This window comes from Culex pipiens, chromosome 2, assembly GCF_016801865.2.
Source record: "Culex pipiens pallens isolate TS chromosome 2, TS_CPP_V2, whole genome shotgun sequence".
Lineage (NCBI taxonomy): Eukaryota > Metazoa > Arthropoda > Insecta > Diptera > Culicidae > Culex > Culex pipiens.
Window position 1 is genome coordinate 138,330,537 of NC_068938.1, and position 21,727 is coordinate 138,352,263.

At 36.2% G+C, this 21,727-nt stretch overlaps 1 protein-coding gene across 5 annotated transcripts in view; it reads left to right on the forward strand.

Moving 5' to 3' along the window:
• Positions 1 to 21,727, forward strand: part of LOC120426052 (uncharacterized) — a 272,074-nt gene that overhangs the window by 225,140 nt on the left and 25,207 nt on the right. The window contains exon 7 of one of the 5 annotated variants that reach the window (XM_052708656.1): positions 6,825 to 6,929. The exons of 2 other annotated variants lie outside the window; for them this stretch is intronic. In XM_052708656.1, the coding sequence (XP_052564616.1) occupies positions 6,825 to 6,929 (105 nt within the window). Of the gene's footprint in view, positions 1 to 6,824; positions 6,930 to 21,547; positions 21,677 to 21,727 lie in introns of all 5 variants that reach the window. 2 more of the 5 variants (XM_052708658.1, XM_052708659.1) reach the window with 2 other exon arrangements.

Sequence of the window (21,727 nt, forward strand, 5' to 3'; positions counted from 1 at the left end):
ATCGGTATAGCTTATTACTCAAACAGAAAAAAAAATAGCTTAAGGTAACTTTAGTGGACAACGACGATACTCTGCAGCTTGTTGAAATGTTTAGGGTTTTCCAGAAATTCAGGAAGTCATGGCCTGGGTGTCTACTTAAACCAGGCCATGACTTAAGGGAGTTCCTGGATGACCTAGAACAATTCAACATGGCGCAGGGTATCCATCGTGGTTCACTAAAGTTACCTGAAGTTATACCGATGATTAATTCATCCATATAAACCTCCGTTGATCTGGTAGATATCAAGGTCATGACTTTCAGGAGTTCTTGGACTACCTATAACAATCCAACGTACCTCACAGTATCCATCGTGGTTCAGTGCAGCTACCGGAAGCTATACTGATGGTTAATACACTCATATAGACTCCCGTTGATCAGGTAGATCATCAGGTCATCACTTTCGGGAGTTCTTCGATGACTCATAACAATCCAACATGGTAAAGGGTATCCATCGTGTTTCACTGAAGCTACCTGAAGCTATACCGATGGTTAATACACCCATATAGACCCGCGTTGATCAGGTAGATCATCAGGTCATAAGGTCATAACTCCCGGGAGTTCCTGGAGGACCCATAACAATCCAACATGGTAAAGGGTATCCATCTTGATTCACTGAAGCTACCTGAAGCTATACCGATGGTTAATACAGCCATATAGACCCCCGTTGATCAGGTAGATCATCAGGTCATAACTTCCGGGAGTTCCTGGAGGACCCATAACAACCCAACATGGTGAAGGGTAGGCATCGTGGTTCAGTGAAGCTACCTGAAGCTATACCGATGGTTTATATACCAATATAGAACCCCGTTGATCAGGTAGATCATCAGGTCATAACTCCCGGGAGTTCCTGGAGGACCCATAACAATCCAACATGGTAAAGGGTATCCATCGTGATTCACTGAAGCTACCTGAAGCTATACCGATGGTTAATACAGCCATATAGACCCCCGTTGATCAGGTAGATCATCAGGTCATCACTTTCGGGAGTTCTTGGATGACTCATAACAATCCAACGTGACCCAGAATATCCATCGTGGTTCACTGAAGCTACCTGAAGCTATACCGATGGTTAATACACCCATATAGACCCCCGATGACCAGGTAGATATCTAGGGCATGACTTCCGGAAGTTCTTGGTTACCCAGATTTGTGGATGGCCCCTTATCTGTGTTTTGTGGATGACCCCTTATACAAATGTTTCATTTATATGTAAATAAAGAACATTTAAAAAGAAAACCCCATTTTACGCCAAAACCCCGCAATAACGCTCCCCCGATTTGCGCCAATTAGAGCGTTATTTGGGGGGAGCGTTATTTCGGGGTTTGAGCGCAATTCGGGGGGCGCAAAACGGGGGAGGCGCAATTGGGGGGAGCGTATTTAGGGGATTTAGTGTATCAGCTTTAATTTGGCTTATTAGGGAAAATTGTTTAATTTAAGTTCACAGATCCGCAAAATGCCTGGCGCTTTGTATATTTTCTATTTTATTTTATGTTTTTTTTAAAAGACTGTGTATTATATTTAAATTTAAGATTTTAAAGATATCATCTTATATTCGAGCCAAACATTTCATTAGGGCACAAAATCAAAAACCGTGATTCGAGAAAATCGCTGGCAAAAAGTGGACAACTTGTTTCAATTCCTATTTAAAAATAAAGCTTGACTGGTGATATTTTTACTGATGATACGATAAAACACATCATTATCCTCAATTCTGCTTTAATGCTTCTTAATTTATGTTGATTTTCGCAATAAAACTCATAATTTTTAAAAATCTCGATGTTGGGCCCTTTTAACTTTCCCACTGTTGTTCATAATGGGCCCTTTCTAAATGTAATTTCGAAGAGAACCGATAGGGCACTAAAGCGCTGTCAACTGATTGTTGTTTTTAAATGATGTTTATGGGCCTTTTTGTTTAGTTATAAATAATGAGGAATTCAGCGGAAATTTTGATAATTGGTGAAGTTTTTTGATCGAATGGTGTAGATAAGGTATGTGAAACATAAAAATTCATCAAAAGTGTACTGAACAGCAGCCGGGGGCCGTATTAAATATTGTTTTTCGACGAAGTTTTTTTTTTTTGCAGAAATCCTTGGTGAAACGTAAACCAAACTTTGTTTTGAATTGAATTAGTGTTAAGAATGTATGAAAAGTTCACTTTATCACATAGAAAGTTCCTTAACCACGAAAAACTAACGAAAAAGGAAAGGGCACAATTGAACTTTTTTTTCTGGTTTGGAGTGAACATTGTTATGTGCCCTTTTATGTTTTTGATTTTTCAATAGGAAATAGTTTGCTATCAATCTGATTCTTGGAGGGCATGTAGGGAGTGTACTAATGAATGGAATAGTGGAATAATCCCAAATGTTTACGTTTTGGTTTTGTGCCCTAATGAAATGTTTGGCTCGAATTATTTTTCATCAAACACCGGAATCAAAACAATTAGTACACCGATTTCCAAATTTATTGCTCTGAAATCTCCTGTACCTTTTCAGCCTGTAGTCCTGATTTTCCCCAGTTGGCGGAAGTAACTTAAAGATAATAAGTAAAATGTGTTTTATTCAAAATAAGACATTCAAAACTCTAAAATTTTACACTGACTGGTATCATTTTATTTCTAGAGATTTTATTTTAAATCTCTGTAATTACTCTTAGCTTTAAGAAACATGTAATTACAAAAGCAGACTCGGTCCTAACCAGGTCCCAGTACCAAAAATGACCTAATACTAATAAATTTATGAAAAAAAAAATTTTCTTCTTGAAAACATGAAAGAAAATAGCTTAAAGGACCTTTTTTTAAATAAAACTCTGGTTTTGTTGTCGCTTCTCGTTTTTGTAGACATTTTTGAAGAATTTGTTCAAGTTTTTGAATTTTGAAGGGGTGGGGGTGACAAAAACTTTTAAAAATATTTGTACCTGCCTTAATTAAGAACCAAAAAATAATGAGTATCATAATAATGCTTACTACTCGTTTTTTTTTTTTTTTTTGATAATTTTTAAAGATTTCGAATTTAAGTGAAATAATAATATTTTTTGCATAACAATGCATATCAACCAGAGGAAATTGCTTTCAAAAATATTTTTTTTTGTTTTATTATAGAGACTTTACACCATTGTGCATTCATCTCTTCAAGGTGGATAGTGAAAGAGGAAAGATTACAGAGTTTAAAATCACTTGTCTGGCTGTATTTCAATAATTATTACCACGCCTTTTTTCTAACGATTTCTGTCTATGTTTCAAATATTTAGCTGAATATTTAGAGAGTGAATTATCAAGTTCTTCAAGTTTATCTTCGTCCTCTTCTTCCAGGGATTTAGAAGTTATCTCACAACACTTTTTCTTATAATATTTTGCTTTTATAACATCTTCATCTTCTTCATCTGTTGTTTCTTCTTCAGCCATCTCTCTTCGTTTTGTTTTTAAGTCGTAATCCGCGTCCAAATATGCTCGTAAGCGCTTGCGGGATTTGCGAGTGTGCTTAGAAAGCACGGTCTCGAATCCATCGTTGTCTTCTTCGTCAATTTCACTTGTTTCCATAGCATTTTGTTCTGGTTTACTGTTGTTGCTTTTTCTGCTGCTGCTGCTGCTTGGCTCAGGTTCAGTCGGTGGTGTACTGCTTTTTTGGATCACCTTTTTACTCGAATCCGCACATTTTTTGTTCTTTGCTTTGAGTTTGCAAAGCGATTTTTTGCCCTATAATCGTCACTGCTGCAGCAGCATTGTTTATAGTGATTGATTTCGGCGTTGGCTGTTTCAGCAACATCCGCAGGGTCCGAACTCCATTTGGGATCCCTGGGAAGAAGTTAATCCAGCGGTCGTTGGTGATGGTCAAAACTTCGCCGTATTTACTCATCACTTTGACTACGTCATCATTGCTTATGCCTAGAGGTAGGTCAAGCACACGAACTTCCGTAGCGTTGTTGTCCAGGTAAATCGGGATTTTGCAACCCTGATATACCAGAGGTTTGTCGATGATGGACGAGGCCATTGCTGAGTCGGCGAACTGCAACACGGCTATTTTTCTTCTATTGCATAAATGCAATGCTCGCAAGTTTTCTTGGTTTACTTGAAGGTCTGCGAGAAATTTTTTTACAAGCTTTGGACTTGGTTGGTTTTGGAGTTGACAAAAATCCAGAACCACACTGTTTTTGTCTACAATGCACATTTTAAAAAAAGCGGCGACGCGCACACAAACTGCGGACTGGCGTTGAGAATGCGATTTGTTAGGTCGGCGGTTACTTTGTAACTCTTTCAAAAATATTGATCCTTGCACTGTAACTTGGATTTTGCCCGCACTTTTGACAACAAGAATTTTAGAAACTAGGCAACTAGTTATTGTTTATTTACATTTGCAGTAGCATTTCACACCAAACTGGACTTCCACACTTTAAAATTGCGATTTAAGCTGAAAAACATGTTACTAACCTCGGCTCGCTTTGATAATTTTTTAGAAAAAAATAAATTTCCCGAGCCAGTTTGACAAGTTGCAATCTCGTGATCGATAATTTAGTTCCAAGTTAGTGTGGACCTTTTTTGGCTCAAAAGCTGGTGTTTAAATTTTAATCAAGCAAAAAATTAAAAAAAAATCTATGATACAATATGTGCGATTGTCAAATCATGAATGACAATTAAATGCCTCTTCAAACATAATTTTGTAATCTTCCTCTCATTTATAGAGTGATTCCAACCCCCCTAAAGTGTCCACATGGTTTATGGATCACCCCCAACGTGATCGCAGCATCAAAGAGGTCCTAATAAAAATAAGTGATGAGTAAAAAAAAACAGACTGCCTACAGCCTACAGACTTTTTGCCAAGACTGTACATACACCGCAGTGGGGAAACAGATTGAGGTTATGTAAATTCAGAGCATTTTTTAAACTGTTTGTAATTTTAGATAGGTACGTCAGATCTTGAAAATTCTGAATCCACAAGAAAGGTAATTTCAGAACCTTTTGAAAAATATATAATATGGCAGGTTTCTATGCAAAAACCACCCTTTTGTGCAAATTGTGAAATTTATATGCAGCAGTTTTTTGAGCATAACTCTTGAAGTGCTTAACTAAATCTTAAAAATTTCAATAGGGACTTATGGGACTTCAAGACGAATCGAAAGAGGCCAATACGGTCAAAATCGGCTCAGTCAGTGACGAGATATTCCAGTGACATTGATTCGGAACACATGTCTACATACAGCCAAACACACAGACATTTGCTCAGCTGGTGATTCTGAGTCGATATGTATAAATGACGGTAGGTCAAGGAGGTCTAATTAAAAAGTTCATTTTTCGAGTGATTTTATAGCCTTTCCTCAGTAAGTTGAGGAAGGCAAAACTGTATTGAATAATAATTTTCGTCAAAGAAAACAATAGATATCCACCAAATCCATCTACATTTGACGGTTACCCAAAAGTAGATCATCATAACCTCATCCACATAAATGTATAAGTCAAGATAGTCACTCCAGAGGGAATCGGCTACACATGGGCCACTCTCACACACACACAAGTGTGGCATCAAGTGGCACCGACCGCTCACTCGAAAACCCCGGGTATCGTTGCCACTGTAGTGGCCCGAATCGATCCGGAAAGCAATTAATTCCTGCGTAATGTGGTTTTCGCGCCGGGGAAGGCAGCCAGACTAGTTGAATTAGTTTTTGGCACTTGACGGTGGCGGCACACACGTGTGGGATGATTTCATTTGGTCCCACGGCGGAGCTCAACTAAAGGTTTTTGAGGTTAGGCGCGCCCCCATCATCCGCGATTGGGCGCATGAAATTTAATTAGAGTGCTTAGCTTTGCGTTTTTCGAGCGAACTGAAACGAGCTTAGCTTGCGACCATAAACCGGGAATATATTTTAAATAAATTTGACGGAAGCTGATTTTGGTTTTGTGGGTTTTGGGTGGAGGGTGCGCAAAATTTCATGCGTGATTATTTCCAATCACTTTTAGGGGGACTTTTTTTTTTAAATAAGCTGAATTGTGGCTTTTGCACTAATTAGGCTTTTATTCAAACTATGTGAAGTGAAAAGAAAAATATTTCCATTCAATATGTTTGTGGTTCTCTTGATCCTGATTAAAATGTTTGATAAAAAAGTGATTACCAGCAATGCCATTATGTAATGTAATGTTAACTAATTGCAGAATTGGTTTACTGTGAAATCTATTTTTAGTTTTATAGTTGAGCTTTAGAAGCATTTGTTTCGTGTGCAAACCTACAAATTTATTTAAAATATTCAATAATTCAAATTAAGTATTCATAAAAAGATAAAAAGCGGATAGTTTAGGAAAAATGGCTGAATTACTCAATTTTGCATAAAGACGTGTCTAATCCATCATTTACCAGATTCGTTTTCAACTAAACCCTGCTCCATACAAAGCGCTCAGCCAATTTACACAAACACACCCGGACTACCCTGCTAAGCCTCTACTTACTAATGGTTTTGATCGTTTAACTGCCGTTTGCAGTGATTGGTATCGATGTCTAGCCCATCAGGGAGCCACTTCCATCCGTCCATCCACGGGAAATCTCGCATAAGCTGCTCCCAGAGAACCGATTCCAGCTCAAACTCAAAACATCAGTCCAAAGTCCAGTTCGTACAGAAAGACACGAACCAATCGCATCAATTTGCTAAGCTGCCAGCTAATCCTCCATCCCAGAGAGCCTCTGCTTCCGATTTTCCGTCCTGCCAAGTACACAAGTCTATCCAAAGTGACCCTTTTTCTCCACTTTATCCTCCCCCTTCTTTTTCTTTTCCACCCTTTTTTTTCTTCGGTTTTTGTTTTCAGACCCCGTCGAGTATTACCGGGAGCACATTTGGCTTGCTAATATCATCCCCGGCGAGGATCTGTCCCGACTGTCCCAGCTGTGGAAGTTGACCCAAGTGGTGCAAGGTTGTTGTCTCACGTCCTCTCCCTCCCCCCCTGTTGTTTTGAAAATGTGTGGCCTTTTTTGTGATTTGGGAGTGTGTGAGTGACTCGATTTTGGTTTTGTTTAGAAGAGTGCGTTTACTAACCTTCACAAATAACGTTTCTGATTGAAATTTTGGTTTATTTGAGCGAGAATTTTAAAATTTGGTTGGCATCAGTGTGAAATTTGTATTGCAGTAAAGATATAGAAGTATCATCGAAATCGACTCAGAAAAATAAAATTATTCCTATTCATTAGGATGGAATAATCGCAAAACAATCAATTTCGCTAGCGAACTTTCTTCACCCGCGAAAGAGAGAGAAAGCAAATCTCGCAAAAGAAAATCGCTCCCGAAATTCTCCAAGAAAATCAATCTGCTGATGATTTTTTTGTGAATTTCCTTGTCAGCACCACTCAAAGATATATATTTCACATTGTTTACACACATTGCCCATCTACAAAATGTGACAGGTCATTTTTCGACGTGTGACGTTACACTTGCAAATGAAGTAGTAAAAAAGATGTTCCGCCGAATAATCAAGATGATGATTTATTTTAAATTCCTTTTAGCGATCTTTCGTGCGCGAGAGAGGAGAGCCATGCTCCCTTCGGATTTTTTCTCTTGATGAAGATCCACAGATTTTCTTTTGATAATGATTATTCCATCGCTGGCAGGTAAATATTTTATTTAAAGTTTTTGGTACGTAAAGCCGTTGCAAATATTTTTTGAAGTTTATGTCCCTCGACTCTGACCAAAGTCAAGGGGAGGGGGCAAAAAAATAAAAAAGAAAAAAAAATAAATTTTAAAATGTTTAAAAATGCATTACACATTCCAGTCATTCCAGTCAGTCCTGTTGTTTTGCAATCATAAGTTACCAAAATTTCTAAGTATTGACGAAAATTTTATTTTTGCGGAAAAAAAAGTTTTTGCAGTGATGTAAATTGGAATTCCATAAAAGTTCAAAATATTTTTAAACGAGCCCAAACATTCTAAATATGTTTATCAATGCAGGATAGGGCATTGCCCCCTGATTTTTCGGACCAATTTTGAAGAGGGGGAGCGACATAAACTTTGAAAAATATTTGCAACAGCTTAAATATTCGAAAATCTGTAACTTTTGATGGAATTTTATGATCGATTTGGTCTTTGGCAAAGTTGTAGGTATTTATGAGGACTATTCAGAAAAAATAGGAAAACAAAAAAATGCCGATTTTTTCACCAAAAAACAATTTTCCAATATCCATATTTTAAAATTTGAAATTTTTTAGGCAACAAAAAATGAAACTTTGTAGACATGTTATTCTAAGCATATATAAGTGTATAAAAAAGTGACAAACTTTTGGGAAATTGGACAAGCTTTCCGGTAAAAATATTTACGAGACTGAAAAATCAAGTTTTTCATATAGAAATGGCCAAAAACCATTAAAAACCCTATTTTTTCAACTTTTTTTATTTTTAAATCCGCTGTAACTTCACAAGAATTGGACATAGGATGGTCCAATCCTTGTGAAGTTGGTCAATATGGAGACTTTTATGTAAAATTGTCTAGAAAATCGATTCCCACTATCGGTTTGAACATTTTGACGTTTAGACCACTTTTCAAAAAAACATTTTTTTTTTTTTTTGAGAGACATACCATCCTGCATTTTTCGTGAATCCTTTTGTATCTTATTGTATTTCCTTTAAATTTTTTAACGAAAATAAAATAGAAACTTCCCCCTAAAAATTAAATTTAAAACTCAAAAATTTAAAATCTCACAGAAGTGGCGTGTATTTTTTTCAGTGTATTTTTTCAGAAAGCCCGTCCAATTTTCTCCAAGTTTGTCTTTGACCACTTTTTGATACGATGCAACGTTCAAATAGGTTTCCCTTCTGAAATGTAATTTTCGAGTGCAAAAAAAAAAAAAAAAAAAAAAAAAAAAAAAAAAAAAAAAAAAAAAACAACAAAAACAAACAAAAAAAAAAAAAAACAAAAAACTGAATTTGCAAACGAAAAATACTTTAAATATTTATTTTAAACAAGCCTTACCCAAAAAACTTCGTCTTTTCCTTTTTTCGTTTGTTGACGTTTTTAGCTTTTTCCTTGTTCAGCCTCCTATGATCAAAATTAGATTTTACGCAACTTTTTCCATACAATCTGCAGATTTTCCGGAATCGGTTCCAGAGTGGCCAAAGTTGCCACTTCTTGGCGTAAGAACCTTCCTTGGGCTTATACGAACCCAACGCAACAAAGAGCACCTCGATCCGACGCTCCGTATTGAACTGATTCGCGTTCGAACAAAACCGTCGAAATTTTTTATATATACAGCAATTCCCCACGAAAACAGCATGGAAAAAAACAAAAGTGCTCGGATCGGGCTCAAAATTTTTCTGGGGGTTCCCTGGCCGAAATAATTAGACCCGTATTTTTTTGTTTGGCCGTTAGGGTGACCTACGCCGTGTTAGGGTGGTCTGCAAAATGGCCATTTTCGTCGATTTTCGCAAAACCCACTTTTTTCGAAAAATCATAACTCCTCGCCATTTTAACCGATTTCAATTATCTTATACGCAAATGAAAGGTGATAAGTTGGCCTTTCAAAGAAAAATAATAAGAAGTTTCAAAAATCTCGCCTAACATATGAAAAGGGCGTATGAAACTTTAAAATGTCGTTTTGACAGTGTCTGGACCAAAGAGCCTATGTCTGGAAATATTTTTATCGGATTCTCCGGACATTTTTACATAACATACTAAAAAATGGGAGGAGTTCATTAACATGATTCCGAGATATGATTTTTTGAAAATAAAATCCGTGTTTTTTGACGCGCCGCGCGCAAAAACCGGAGAATGACGAAATTGGCAAAAAATCAACTTTTTTCACTAAAACTGCGATAACTTTAAAATTTCAGCGATGACCTATAGATGTCTGGGTACCAAAATTTTTGTAATTAAAAGACGCAACTTTTGGTACCCAGACATGTATAGGTCATCGCTGAAATTTTTAAGTTATCGCAGTTTTTGTGAAAAAAGTTGATTTTTTGCCAATTTCGTCATTCTCCGGTTTTTGCGCGCGGCGCGTCAGAAAACACGGATTTTATTTTCAAAAAATCATATCTCGGAATCCTGTTAATGAACTCCTCCCATTCTTTAGTATGTTATGTAAAAATGTCCGGGGAAACCGATAAAATTATTTCCAGACATAGGCTCTTTGGTCCAGACACCGTCAAAATACGGGAGCGAATGACCCATAGGGTTAAAGTTCCCCTAATAAAATCAACAACAACAACCGTCAAAATGGCATTTTAAAGTTGCATACGCCCTTTTCATATGTTAGGCTAGATTTTTGAAACTTCTTACTATTTTTCTTTGAAAGGCCAACTTATCACCTTTCATTTGCGTATAAGACAATTGAAATCGGTTAAAATGGCGAGGAGTTATGATTTTTCGAAAAAAGTGGTTTTTGCGAAAATCGACGAAAATGGCAATTTTTCAGACCACCTTAACACGGCGTAGGTCACCCTAATGGCCAAACAAAAAAATACGGGTCTAATTATTTCGGCCAGGGAACTCCCACAAAAATTTTGAGCCCGATCCGAGCACTTTTGTTTTTTTCCATGCTGTTTTCGTGGGGAATTGCTGTATATATAGATTGCATTGTTTTAAGGTATAGCCACATAAAATTTAATTTTAACTGGAAAAATCTCTTAGTCTATTTTTTTTAAATAGTGTCCATGGTTGTCTATCCCTGAAAATATTTTTTTTTTTCGAAAGGTTACAAAATTCCAATAAAATTTCCAGTTACCAGTTATTTACTTACCATTTTTGTATGAACAGCTGCCACAATTGAATGGAACCTTGTATGGGTGACACAAAATGGCTTCTTTGGTAATAGGGAAGGCCCCGACAAAGTTTGAGAAATATAAAAAAATAAAAACGGTCGAAATCGGTTGATTTTGTATAGAGCGTCCAATTTCCCGGGGTTACAAAATTCCCGGGAAACGGGAAATTTTCAACAAATTTCCCGGGAAATCCCGGGAATTCCCGGGAAATTTGAAATTTAACGAAAATTATTTTGATCCTGTTTCTGATTAATATTTTGCAACAGAATTGTATAGAACAGCAACTTCAATGGTAAAAATGAGTGTAAGCATCAATTAATGGCTTGAATGTTTGTAAAAAATCATGCAACTTTGAGAAAATATTATAAATTTTCTAATTTTTTATGCTGTCTTTTAAATCGTACCTAATAAACACAAATTATTGGTATTTTTTGTTGAGAAGTATTTTTTAAAACAAAGTGTTTGGACAGTGAAAATCTATGCTCCACAACAATAAAATTGCTAGTGTATTTAACTTGTAACACTATTTCATGAAATCGTAACTCAAAGTTTTACAATATTTGAAGCGAGTTTTTGAAATATGGTTGCATTCTTTGGGTAAATTTCATATGATACAAAGTTGTTTTTTAATGATTTTTTCATGGTTCCATTTATGGTACGATTTTAGTTATATTGTTATATGTTATAATTTATTAATTAATAAGATTTATATAATTTTCATAGTGTAAAAGTGGTTAAAATTAAGCAATATTTTTTCATATTTAAAATGTATAATGTCAAACAGTTATTTCTTGAATACTTTTAACAAACTCTTCTCGAACAACCCTTTTTGAAAAATTGAATTATATCGATTCAATAATCATCCAATTTGGTCAAGGTAAACTAAAATGGTGAATATCTTATTTTCAAATAAAAAAGTAAAAAAAAATCGTTAAAATAGGTTGTCAAAACTAAAATAGGTTCATGCCATAATAGCGTAATTTTTGTTGCCCAATATATAAGCAAAAATAATATATATTATCTGAATTAAACCTTGACATGAAATTTACAGACAAGCTGATTAGTTCAACATGATCAGTAGATTGCAATGAATCAAATCAAATAAGGTTCTCTAATTATTATTTTTTGTATGATTTCAAAACATTGGTGCCGAAAAGGTAGAAAAATGTATACTTCCGCTTGTATTTCGGGAATTCCCGGGAAATTTACAAATTTCCCGGGAAACGGGAAATATTTTTTTCCGGGAAATCCCGGCAATTCCCGGGAACTTTTTTCCCGGGACGGGAAATTGGACGCTCTAATTTTGTAGAAAATTGCTCACATAAGCAATATTTTTTTAATAGTGAGAGAAAATCTGAATAACATTTTTTTTCAAATACGTTTGAATTTGAAAAAAATGAAAAATTTTAAAAAAATGTTATGTTCTTTTTAAAAGCATCTTCAGTTTTCTTCATTACTTTTGGTGAGCTTTTCCAAACGTTCGGCAAAATACTAAACTCAAGCATATTTTTTATGAATTTTACAGTCTTTAAAAAAATAGGAATTCTTGTATCAAAACATTCAACCAAATATGAACAGTTCTTGAATAGATATATGAGATTTTCTTTTTGTATTCCAACTTTGTTAAAAAAATGGGTTGTATTCAAATTTCAAATTAAGCTCTTTTCATCTTTTTTGTAATATTTGTTTTATTTAAAAAAAATAATATTCTTTCAAATCAACTTTTTCTTGATTATGTAACTTTTTTGTGTGTTTTCCAGCACAATTTTTTTTCAATGGTTCAAACATATTGTTACATATTTAAGACCATTCCATTTTTTAAACTTAATGTCCTTCGACTCTAGCCAAAGTCGAGAGGGAGGCAAACAAAATTATAAAAATTGAAATATCAGGCCATGATTGGATTTGAATCCAAAAGTGTTTTGATATGCATTTTACACCAGTCCAGTTGTTCTACAATCTGCATTTCAAATCGTTTTAAGTTGGTTGGATTTTATTTCCATTTAAATTTTAAAGTTTTTAGAAAAAAAATATTTTTGGAATGAAAAAAAATTGAAGACCGAAAAATCTAGCCTAACATTAGAAAAGGTCGAATTACACATTAAAATTCCGTTTTGACGGTGTCACCTTTCATTTGCGTCCAAGACAGCAACATTCGGTTGAAATGGCGTGGAGTTGTGGTTTTTTGAAAAATGTGATTTTTGCAAAAAAAAAAAGTTCATGGCCATTTTTGGGACCACCCTAGCACGATGTAGGTCTCCCTAATGGCCAAACAAATACGGGTCTATTTATGATGGCCAAGGCACCCCTTAAAAAATTTCGTCTCCAATCGGAGAAGTTTTTTTCGGTTCTGGCTCTTTTCAAATGGCATCTCTGTATGACTACACTGCTCTAGATATGTAAATTAGTTGTGTTTTTTAGATTTGTAATGTTTTTTGAATATGCTCTAAATTCATAAAGAAATTATAAAAAAAAACATTAACGGGCAACACCTGTGTCATACCAAAACTAATCCAGAATATTAAAGTCAAATAATAAATTTCCTGACTGTGACAGCAGTGCCAAATTGATTAACAAACTTGTTTCAAGCTTTACGATTTCCGCTCAATCCAAAATGAACCCCCAAATCTCAGCTGACGCAAAATTTACGCATCGAGAAGCCTAGCAAATCATAAACCATTCAGCAATAAAAACAGCCATTGATTAGACTTCCCAGCTTTTGCTCCACAAACCATCCATCGTCAGCAGTACTCAATCAAACCCGCATTGTTTGTCGGCAATCGGACGGATTTGTTGGTCACATTGAACTGAACCACCCTCCTCTCTACTACACCCCAAAAAAGAGTCTTCTCTTTCAAATAAAAAATACCACATCATCGCTGGTTTCCGTTCAGTTCATCATCGCGGGCAAGAAAGAAAAAAACACAAATACACACTTGGCTTTCCGTTTTCCTTCTTATTGTCGATTCCGTCGAAAACCGCAGGCCTCCCTTCCCGGAACCGGATCTTGAAGCCGCCCTCCCCCATCCCCCTCTCAAAAAGCTCCGGGTGGGCAAAATTGATAGCATGAAAATCAAACAAAGCGCAAGATGAAAGCTATTTATGATTTACTCGCTCCCTCAAGCCCACCCACCCACTTGTCGAACAATTTTTCCCCCTCACCTCACCCTCACTTCCCTGTCGGAGGATATCGCTGCTTGATTTTTATTGCTTTTCCTGTTCATTGTTTCGAGCCCGTTTCGTTTCAATGGCTGGCTGGCTGACTGTGTGTTATTTGCAGAACATAAAACAAGTACCAAGGAGCGATTCTCTGGGGAGAATGTTAATCGATTTTTATTTAATTTTCAAAATGATTAGACATTTTCTGATCTATCCTTTTTTTAGTAGTAATTTTTAAGATCAAATTAGACAAAATAGTGAGATTTGAGGGAGCAAAGCTCTTTAAATTTTACGAACCTCTGAGCAAAAAATGAAAACATTCGCTGATGTAGTTTTCGAGATACAGCCCTTTTAAAATGTTACATCCGATTTTCAATAAGAAAACCAAAACAATGTATACAATTCAGGCATTTTAAAGAATATGCATTTCGAGATAATGATGAATTTTGCTTCATATGACTGTCAAGTAACTCTGGGCCAAGTTTCAGAAGGTTTGAAATGTATTCTTCAATTATCTGTATTCTAGCCAGCATGAACTTTTCTGAATCAAAAAGTGTTATAAGTTAATTGACGTTGTATTATTGTATTATTTTCTTCCATTGTTTAGACTGGTATTTTTAAAGGTTTCTGTCACAGGGGCGGGGGGCATCCCTTCTTAAATCGGGTCAGAAAATCAGGGGACAAAAAAATATTTTCAAAAAACTTCAAAATGTCAATAGAATTTCAGTGAAATTAGCTGTGATCAATTTAAAATGCATTCCCCTGCATTTAGAATCATTTTTAGCATGTTTGAGTTTGCTCAAAAATCTTTTGAATTATTGAAAATTTCTACATATTTTGAAAACTATTTTGTGAAAAACAACGGAAATTGTGTAAAATGCATTTTAAAACACATTTTTCATTCAAATTATTTAGACTTCGGTCGCAGAAATTACAGATTTGTTCAAATCAAGTTCTGCAAAATTTTAGGATCATCTAGACATTCTAACAAATCACTGGAAAGAAGAATCGTCCCGATTGGTTGAGTTATGCCCGAGAATCAGCGAGTTGAAGTTACCGTTCCACCTTTTTTGAGAGGCTCGGGCGTCCGTGTAAGTTGGACATGCGTTGGGCGTTCCAGTGTTAAGTTGTTTTCTCCGCCCTCTAAATATTCCGCAATGAATCAGAAAGCAAAAATTATCATTTTCATAAAAAAAAAACTGTAAAAACTTGTAACTTGTACTCGAAAAAAGACGTTACAATTTTGGAAAAAAGTATATTCATGAATTTATTGATATTTCTAAAATTATTGACAGTAAGGCCGTTGCAAATATTTTTTGAAGTTTATGTCCCTCGACTCTGACCAAAGTCGAGGGGGGGGGGGGGCAAAAAAATTAAAAAAGTATAAAAATTGAAATTACGATCCATGGTTTCAACATTTTAATGAGAAAAGTGTTTTAAAATGCATTTAACACCTGTCCAGTTGTTTTGCCATCATTAGTTTCCAAAATATCTAAGTATTGACAAAAAATTTATTTTTTGCTAAAAATAAAAATTTTGCGGTGCTGTACATTGGAATTTCATAAAAATTCAAAACATTTTTAAACAAGCCCAAACACGCTAAATATGATTATCAATGCAGAAAAATGCATTTTAGATTGTTTTCAAATGATTAGACTATTATTTTCATGGAAATTTTGAAGTTTTTTGGAATTTTTTTTTCCCCTCTGATTTTTCAGACCAATTTTGAAAGAGGGGATGACATAAACTTTGAAAAATATTTGCAACGGCCTAACAATATATAAACAATTTTGTGATATTTTGTGTTGAAAATTCGATACAATTCTTGGTATTCTAGCTCGAAATAAGTGCATCGGCCTGGATAATTAACAAAACTGTTGTTGATAAAATCTGTTTAAATTATTTGAGATTAAATTTATTTTGGCCGCAATTTTATTTTTTTTATTTAGAGGTGCAAACAAATAAAATACAATGAAAATAAAATTTTAGATTCAGTTTTCTTGTAATAAAGCCAACAATGATAAACAAAAAAAAACTTAAGAAATGGAATCAACAAGCTTTTGATAAACTAAAAATCTTTAAGAAGACTTTGCTTGATGTAATGTTTATTACTGTGTTTTTACTCATTTAAAAATGAGTTCAAAATAAAACCTATGAACAACAAGCCAAAATATAATTTTTCACTTAATTACAATGTTTTACTTTTATTTAAATGAATCCTTGATTTTTATTGAGACTGATTTGATTTCTTTACCAAAAAGAGTATAATTTTCAATAATATTGTTTGTGAAAATAATATTGTATTAAAGAGTTGAATTCGCTTGAACATTTTTTAAGTGCTGAAATATTTGTAAGAAAAATTGTAACAAGCCTTTCCAGACAGACTGATTTCGCCAACTGATTCAAATGATCGGCATTACGTTGTGTTCTCCAATAAGCGGGAGTAGGCCAAGCAATTTCCAAAGTATTTGAATAAAGCGATCAACCAAATCGCTGACTGCTTGCGAATCGTGGTAGCTCAGGATTGGTTGTGCCGGCAGAGCCGTACCTTGGGTCCACGGCGCCCTTGGCGAAGCATCAATTTGGCGCCCCTTAAACTTTTTGATAAATTGATGTTAATTTTGAAATGAATGCCGATTGCTTCAAAGCATTTTGATTTAATAATTGCAATTGGAGTAATAAAAAGGTTGAATCAAATTCCTTAAAACCATATTTCGTGCTGCAGTATATTCAAATTTAATATAATTATATTTTTTTATTTTTAACTTTGAATTCATATGAAATTTTTATAAATGTCATTTTAATCAAATCACACTGATTAAAAGATCTGCTATTGAGTCATCTCCAAAAAAGTGTCCACGAGAATTGTGGATGGTCCCTTTGGCAATGGGTTACATTTGAGTTTAGTTGGAGAAAATAAGAAAACGTCGCATCATAAAACTTAACACCTAAACTCCCAAGCTCAAGAAAAAGGGAGAATTTGCTTATAAATTCCCCTTTTTTCTCGAGCTTGGGAGTTTAGGTGTTAATAACAACAGTGTAAAGTAACAATTTCAACATGCAGAGGCAGCTCGATGGTAAATGTGTAAATTTGGGAGAAATAACGCTGCACAAAAAAAATGTGAATTTACTCGACACGGAAAAAATTAATCACATGTAAACATAGTTGATGTAAACTTGAGATTCGACGTAAACGGTTGAATCACACGTAAAATCATGTTTATAAATTGTTGCAAATTTTCATCAAATTTCATTTAAATTGAAATGTTTACCTAAGTAACATTTTTTTCCAAGAGTTCTACAAGAGCTCTTCAAGATAGCTACAGCATAGCAGTTTGGACCGCGGTAGGATAAAACTCTCTTCAAGTACTCTTCCAAACTCCTGAAGAAGTTTTGAAGAGAGTTTTATCCTACCGCGGTCCAAACTGCTATGCTGTAGCTATCTTGAAGAGCTCTTGTAGAACTCTTGGAAAAAAATGTTACTTGGGTAATGACGTGCCAAAGTGTTGCATCATAAATGATGTAACATTCAGAAACATTTTTTCGTGTGTAAAATATCCCAAAACTTAACATCCATGTCAATATTCTAAATTGTATGTGGACAATTTATAACTTTTGTCATACCAGTAAAAATAAACAAAACCAGGTAAATTATTATTTAAACTTTCTTCCTCTCAATTAAATTTCCCGAAAAGCCGTTCTATTGTGATCACAAAAATAAGTGGAAATTTGTGGTTTTCGAAATTAATAAACGACCTCCGTGTACGCACGAGAGCAAGCAGCAGTCAAGTGCTCAGTGCTCTATCGGTTTTTCGAAATTTTCCGCCGTAATCTACCGTGATAACCCGCGAGTTTGCTCCTGCAGCATGCCAAAGGCCGGCCGTGGCCGTGGCATTTCGAGTGCGGTCTCGAAAAACCCGCGAAGTTCGTCTACCGGCCGTGTGCAAAAAGGTAAACAAACCAACGCCGTGTCGACCGCCATCGCGCAGGGGAGCGTGAACGCAGACGGCATCGACAAAAAGTTACTACATCCCGGATATGTTCCGAGATCACCAGTGCGAACCCGTTCCGGTACTTCCGGTGCCACAACCAGTGGCACATCAACATCCGCCAACATCCCCATCAGGAACGAGTTCCAGATGCTGAGCGATGACGAAGAAAACAACAACAACAACACCGACGGTAGCAGCACTACCGACGACGACGAATACGATGGACGTACACGGAAGAAAGTGTCGACGTCAAAAACGCAAAATCCTCCAAAGGAACGTAGACCACCTCCAATTTTTGTTTTGGACACGTTGGCAGACGATATTGACGAGTTGCTGGAAGGCCTCGGGTATTGTCTGAAAATTGGTAAGTCGTCAGTGCAAGTTTACACATTCGACACTAAGAACTTCGACCTGGTTGTGGAGAAATTAAAGAGTAAAAACTTTAAGTTCTACACATTCGACCCCGTGCAGAAGACAGCTGTTAAGGTCGTCTTGCAGGGGTACCAAGACCGCCCGATCTCCGACCTCAAGAAGGACCTCTCGGGTGCCGGTATAACACCGCGTGACATAAAAGTCCTTTCGCGGAAGACAACAGTCACAGGTACACACACACTGTACCTGTTGTACTTCGATCGTGGCACCGTCAAACTTCAAGACCTGCGGCGGACTAAGGCGTTGGACGGGTTTTGGGTAAACTGGCGGTTCTACTCAAAGAACCCGTCGGACGCAGCACAATGCCACCGTTGCCAGAAATTCGGCCACGGCTCACGGAACTGCAACCTCCCGCCCCGCTGTGTGAAGTGTGGTGAATCACACCTCTCTGAGGCGTGTGCACTGCCGTGCAAGGCGGACCTGGGGGAAAAGGCAGAGCAAACCAAGGCGCGCATCAAGTGCGCAAACTGTGGAGGTAACCATACCAGCAACTACCGTGGATGCAGCGCACGGAAAAGCTACCTCGAGGCGCAGGAAAAGAGGAAGAAGAAAGCAGCAGCGTCCCACCCTCCTCAGCGAAGTACGAGCGTAACCGTGCCGGCAGCTGGACATCGTACGGTTCCAGCAGACAACTCAGCGTTCCCTCCTGGATGGGGGCGTTCATTCGCCAGCGTGGTCGCTGCCGGTAGCGGCAGTACGGCCCAGCAAGAAGTCACCGGGGAAGATCTCTTCACCCTGCCGGAGTTCTTTGCTCTCGCGGGGGAGATGATGACGAGGTTTCGGAGCTGCCGGAACAAGGCGGAGCAATTCCTGGCCCTTGGGGAGCTGATGATCAAGCACATCTATAAAGGATAAAAAACTGTGATCTAGTTTTGAGCTTTCTCTATTTCTATCCCCTTTCCCTTGCAATTTTAGTAAGTTTTTTCTTATTTTTTCTTACTCTTGGTGACGCCTTTATTTACAAGTAATAATTGTTCCAAAATGGATTTGGTGCAACACACAGCTGAAAGGAACTCCAAAACTCTGTTATACACCTCAAAAGAACTTATTGTATCCTGATTATTCACTAATAAAACCGAATTGAATTGAATTGAAATTAATAAACAGAGAAAAAATATGGTAACAGATTTTGGGTCAAAAAAATTTAATATTACATCAGGAATAAGTGAATATTCATCAGTTTCTGATAAATTTCCATCAGGTTCACATTATTACTCATTTTTTATGTAAAACTACTCAAAAAGAGGGAATATCGAGAGTAATATTAAACCAACCAAAATTTCAAGCTTCCAAAATTACACTTTTTTCTCAATATTAAATTAATCATATATCTTATTCAAGAAATGATGATAGATTTGTGTCAAAATCTCTGTGCAAATATTACATTCGGAACTGGTAAATTTTCATTAGTATCTGATGAATTTTCACATTTTTAGGTGAAATTACTCAAAAAAGAGGTATTATTGAACTAAAAAAATTTAAACCTTCCAAAATTCAACTATTTTTTCTGGGAATATATTATCAATTCGGTTATTCTGAGAGCAGATTGAGATTTATCAGGCAAAATAACATAAAAAGCAGTCCATATTTTATTGCTGTAGCTTTTTTGAAGAGCTTTTGTACATTCCCTGAAATTTTTCTCAATTGGGCGCCCCATTAATACAAAAAAGTAGTTTATAGTTGTTTTCAAAAACATTACGGTAGAAATATTCAAACAGTGGTTTTTGGCGCCCCAAGTATTTTGCATGAAATACATTTTAATATTTTAATCCAAATAATAAATCTATTCTGTAAAACTACTACTACTACTACACTACTTAAACCTTTGGCGCCCTTTCCTTTTTCTTTTCTAAACACCTAATAAGAATTTTATAATAACATGACAATTTTGTTCAATTATCGATTCCGCGCCCCCCTAGGGCGGTCGCCAACTGCGCCAACCCCCTATTAAGACCTTTTTCAGACATTTATCCTCATTTAACCATCAGGGTTCTGCAAGCATAACAATTTGCGTGGCAGTCAAAAACCTTTAGTGCTCGTGAAAGTAAGTAATTTGGCTAAAGTGGAAATAAATTTAATGAAACTGAAAAAAAAGTTTGTTAACTTAAGTCAACTAGTTATTTTTAATAATTATAAAAGTAATTTATTTCACATAATCCTAAACTACCAAATACGGAAAAAGATAAGAATATGCGGTATTCAAAAGAAAATGCAAATGATAAGCTATATTTGTTCCAGAGAATTGCTTCAGTATATCGAAAGCTAACCCCGCTCAAGGGACGGGGAAGTGAGGTGGGATTTTCCTCTCAATTCTCCCCCCTCCCATGCGTTTTCCCGTCAGTCCGGAAATCGAAACCCTCTTGGGTGATGAGAGGTGAGAGGGGGCACAGGGAGGGTGAGTGCCAAGTATGGGCACACTTTAATCTATGATAATTGAGAGAAAAAGCACTCTCGATGAGAGAGCCACTGGCGGATAGTCGTTTTACGCCGTGCCACTCATCCGATTAAGGGGGGAAGGAAGGGGGATAAGTCGACGCAGCCCATTTCTTCCAATTCGTTTAGAAACAATGCAATTTTTACTGCCAATCAATTGTGAAAAAAAAACAAACAGAAAGAGATTGCGGCTTATCGGCTTGTGCAACTCTGGGTCGATGAGTTTTAAGAGAGGCAATGAAGAGTGAAATCCATGGTGTATTTATTATCCTTTGAGTTTTGTTGTTTGGTGGAGAAAAAAAAGATTAATTTTTCAGTCTCAATTTTACAGTCATTTTTACTATTTAATTTTATAATATTTTATCATTAATTTACAACAACCGCAAAAGATTGCAGCCTCCAACTGATAAATAAATATTTAAAAAAGTTTTGATTGTTTTTTTTTTTATTTCTGTGTTCAACGTTTGATGTTTGCATGTTTTATCTTTGTTTTTGATTTGCATGCATTTTTGAAAATACCAGTATGTTTACGTGCATTCAAACTGTATTTGCCCACCGATTCACACAAATTATTGTTTACTCGTATTTTTTTCTGTTGCAAACAGTTTTGTTCAAACTCCCTGTGTTCAGCAAGTGTCCAACATTCATCAAATTCCGCCTTGCTAAACAAAACCAAACAAAAAAAAAACAAAAAAAACTTTCTTCTTTTTCCATCAACATCAAACCTCTTCCCACCCACCACCACCGTCGCGCGCTCAAATCCGTGAAGCGGGCAAAACTCAAACTAACACTAAACCGCTTCTAACAGAATCGCATCTGGGCACGACCACCAGCACGGTGGCGACCACCACGATCGTGGGCATGCTCCAGGCGGCGCCGGAAAATCTGCAGAAAAAGGGTAAGGAACATTCGCCAACAACCAACAACAACCTTCAAAATGGTGGGAAAC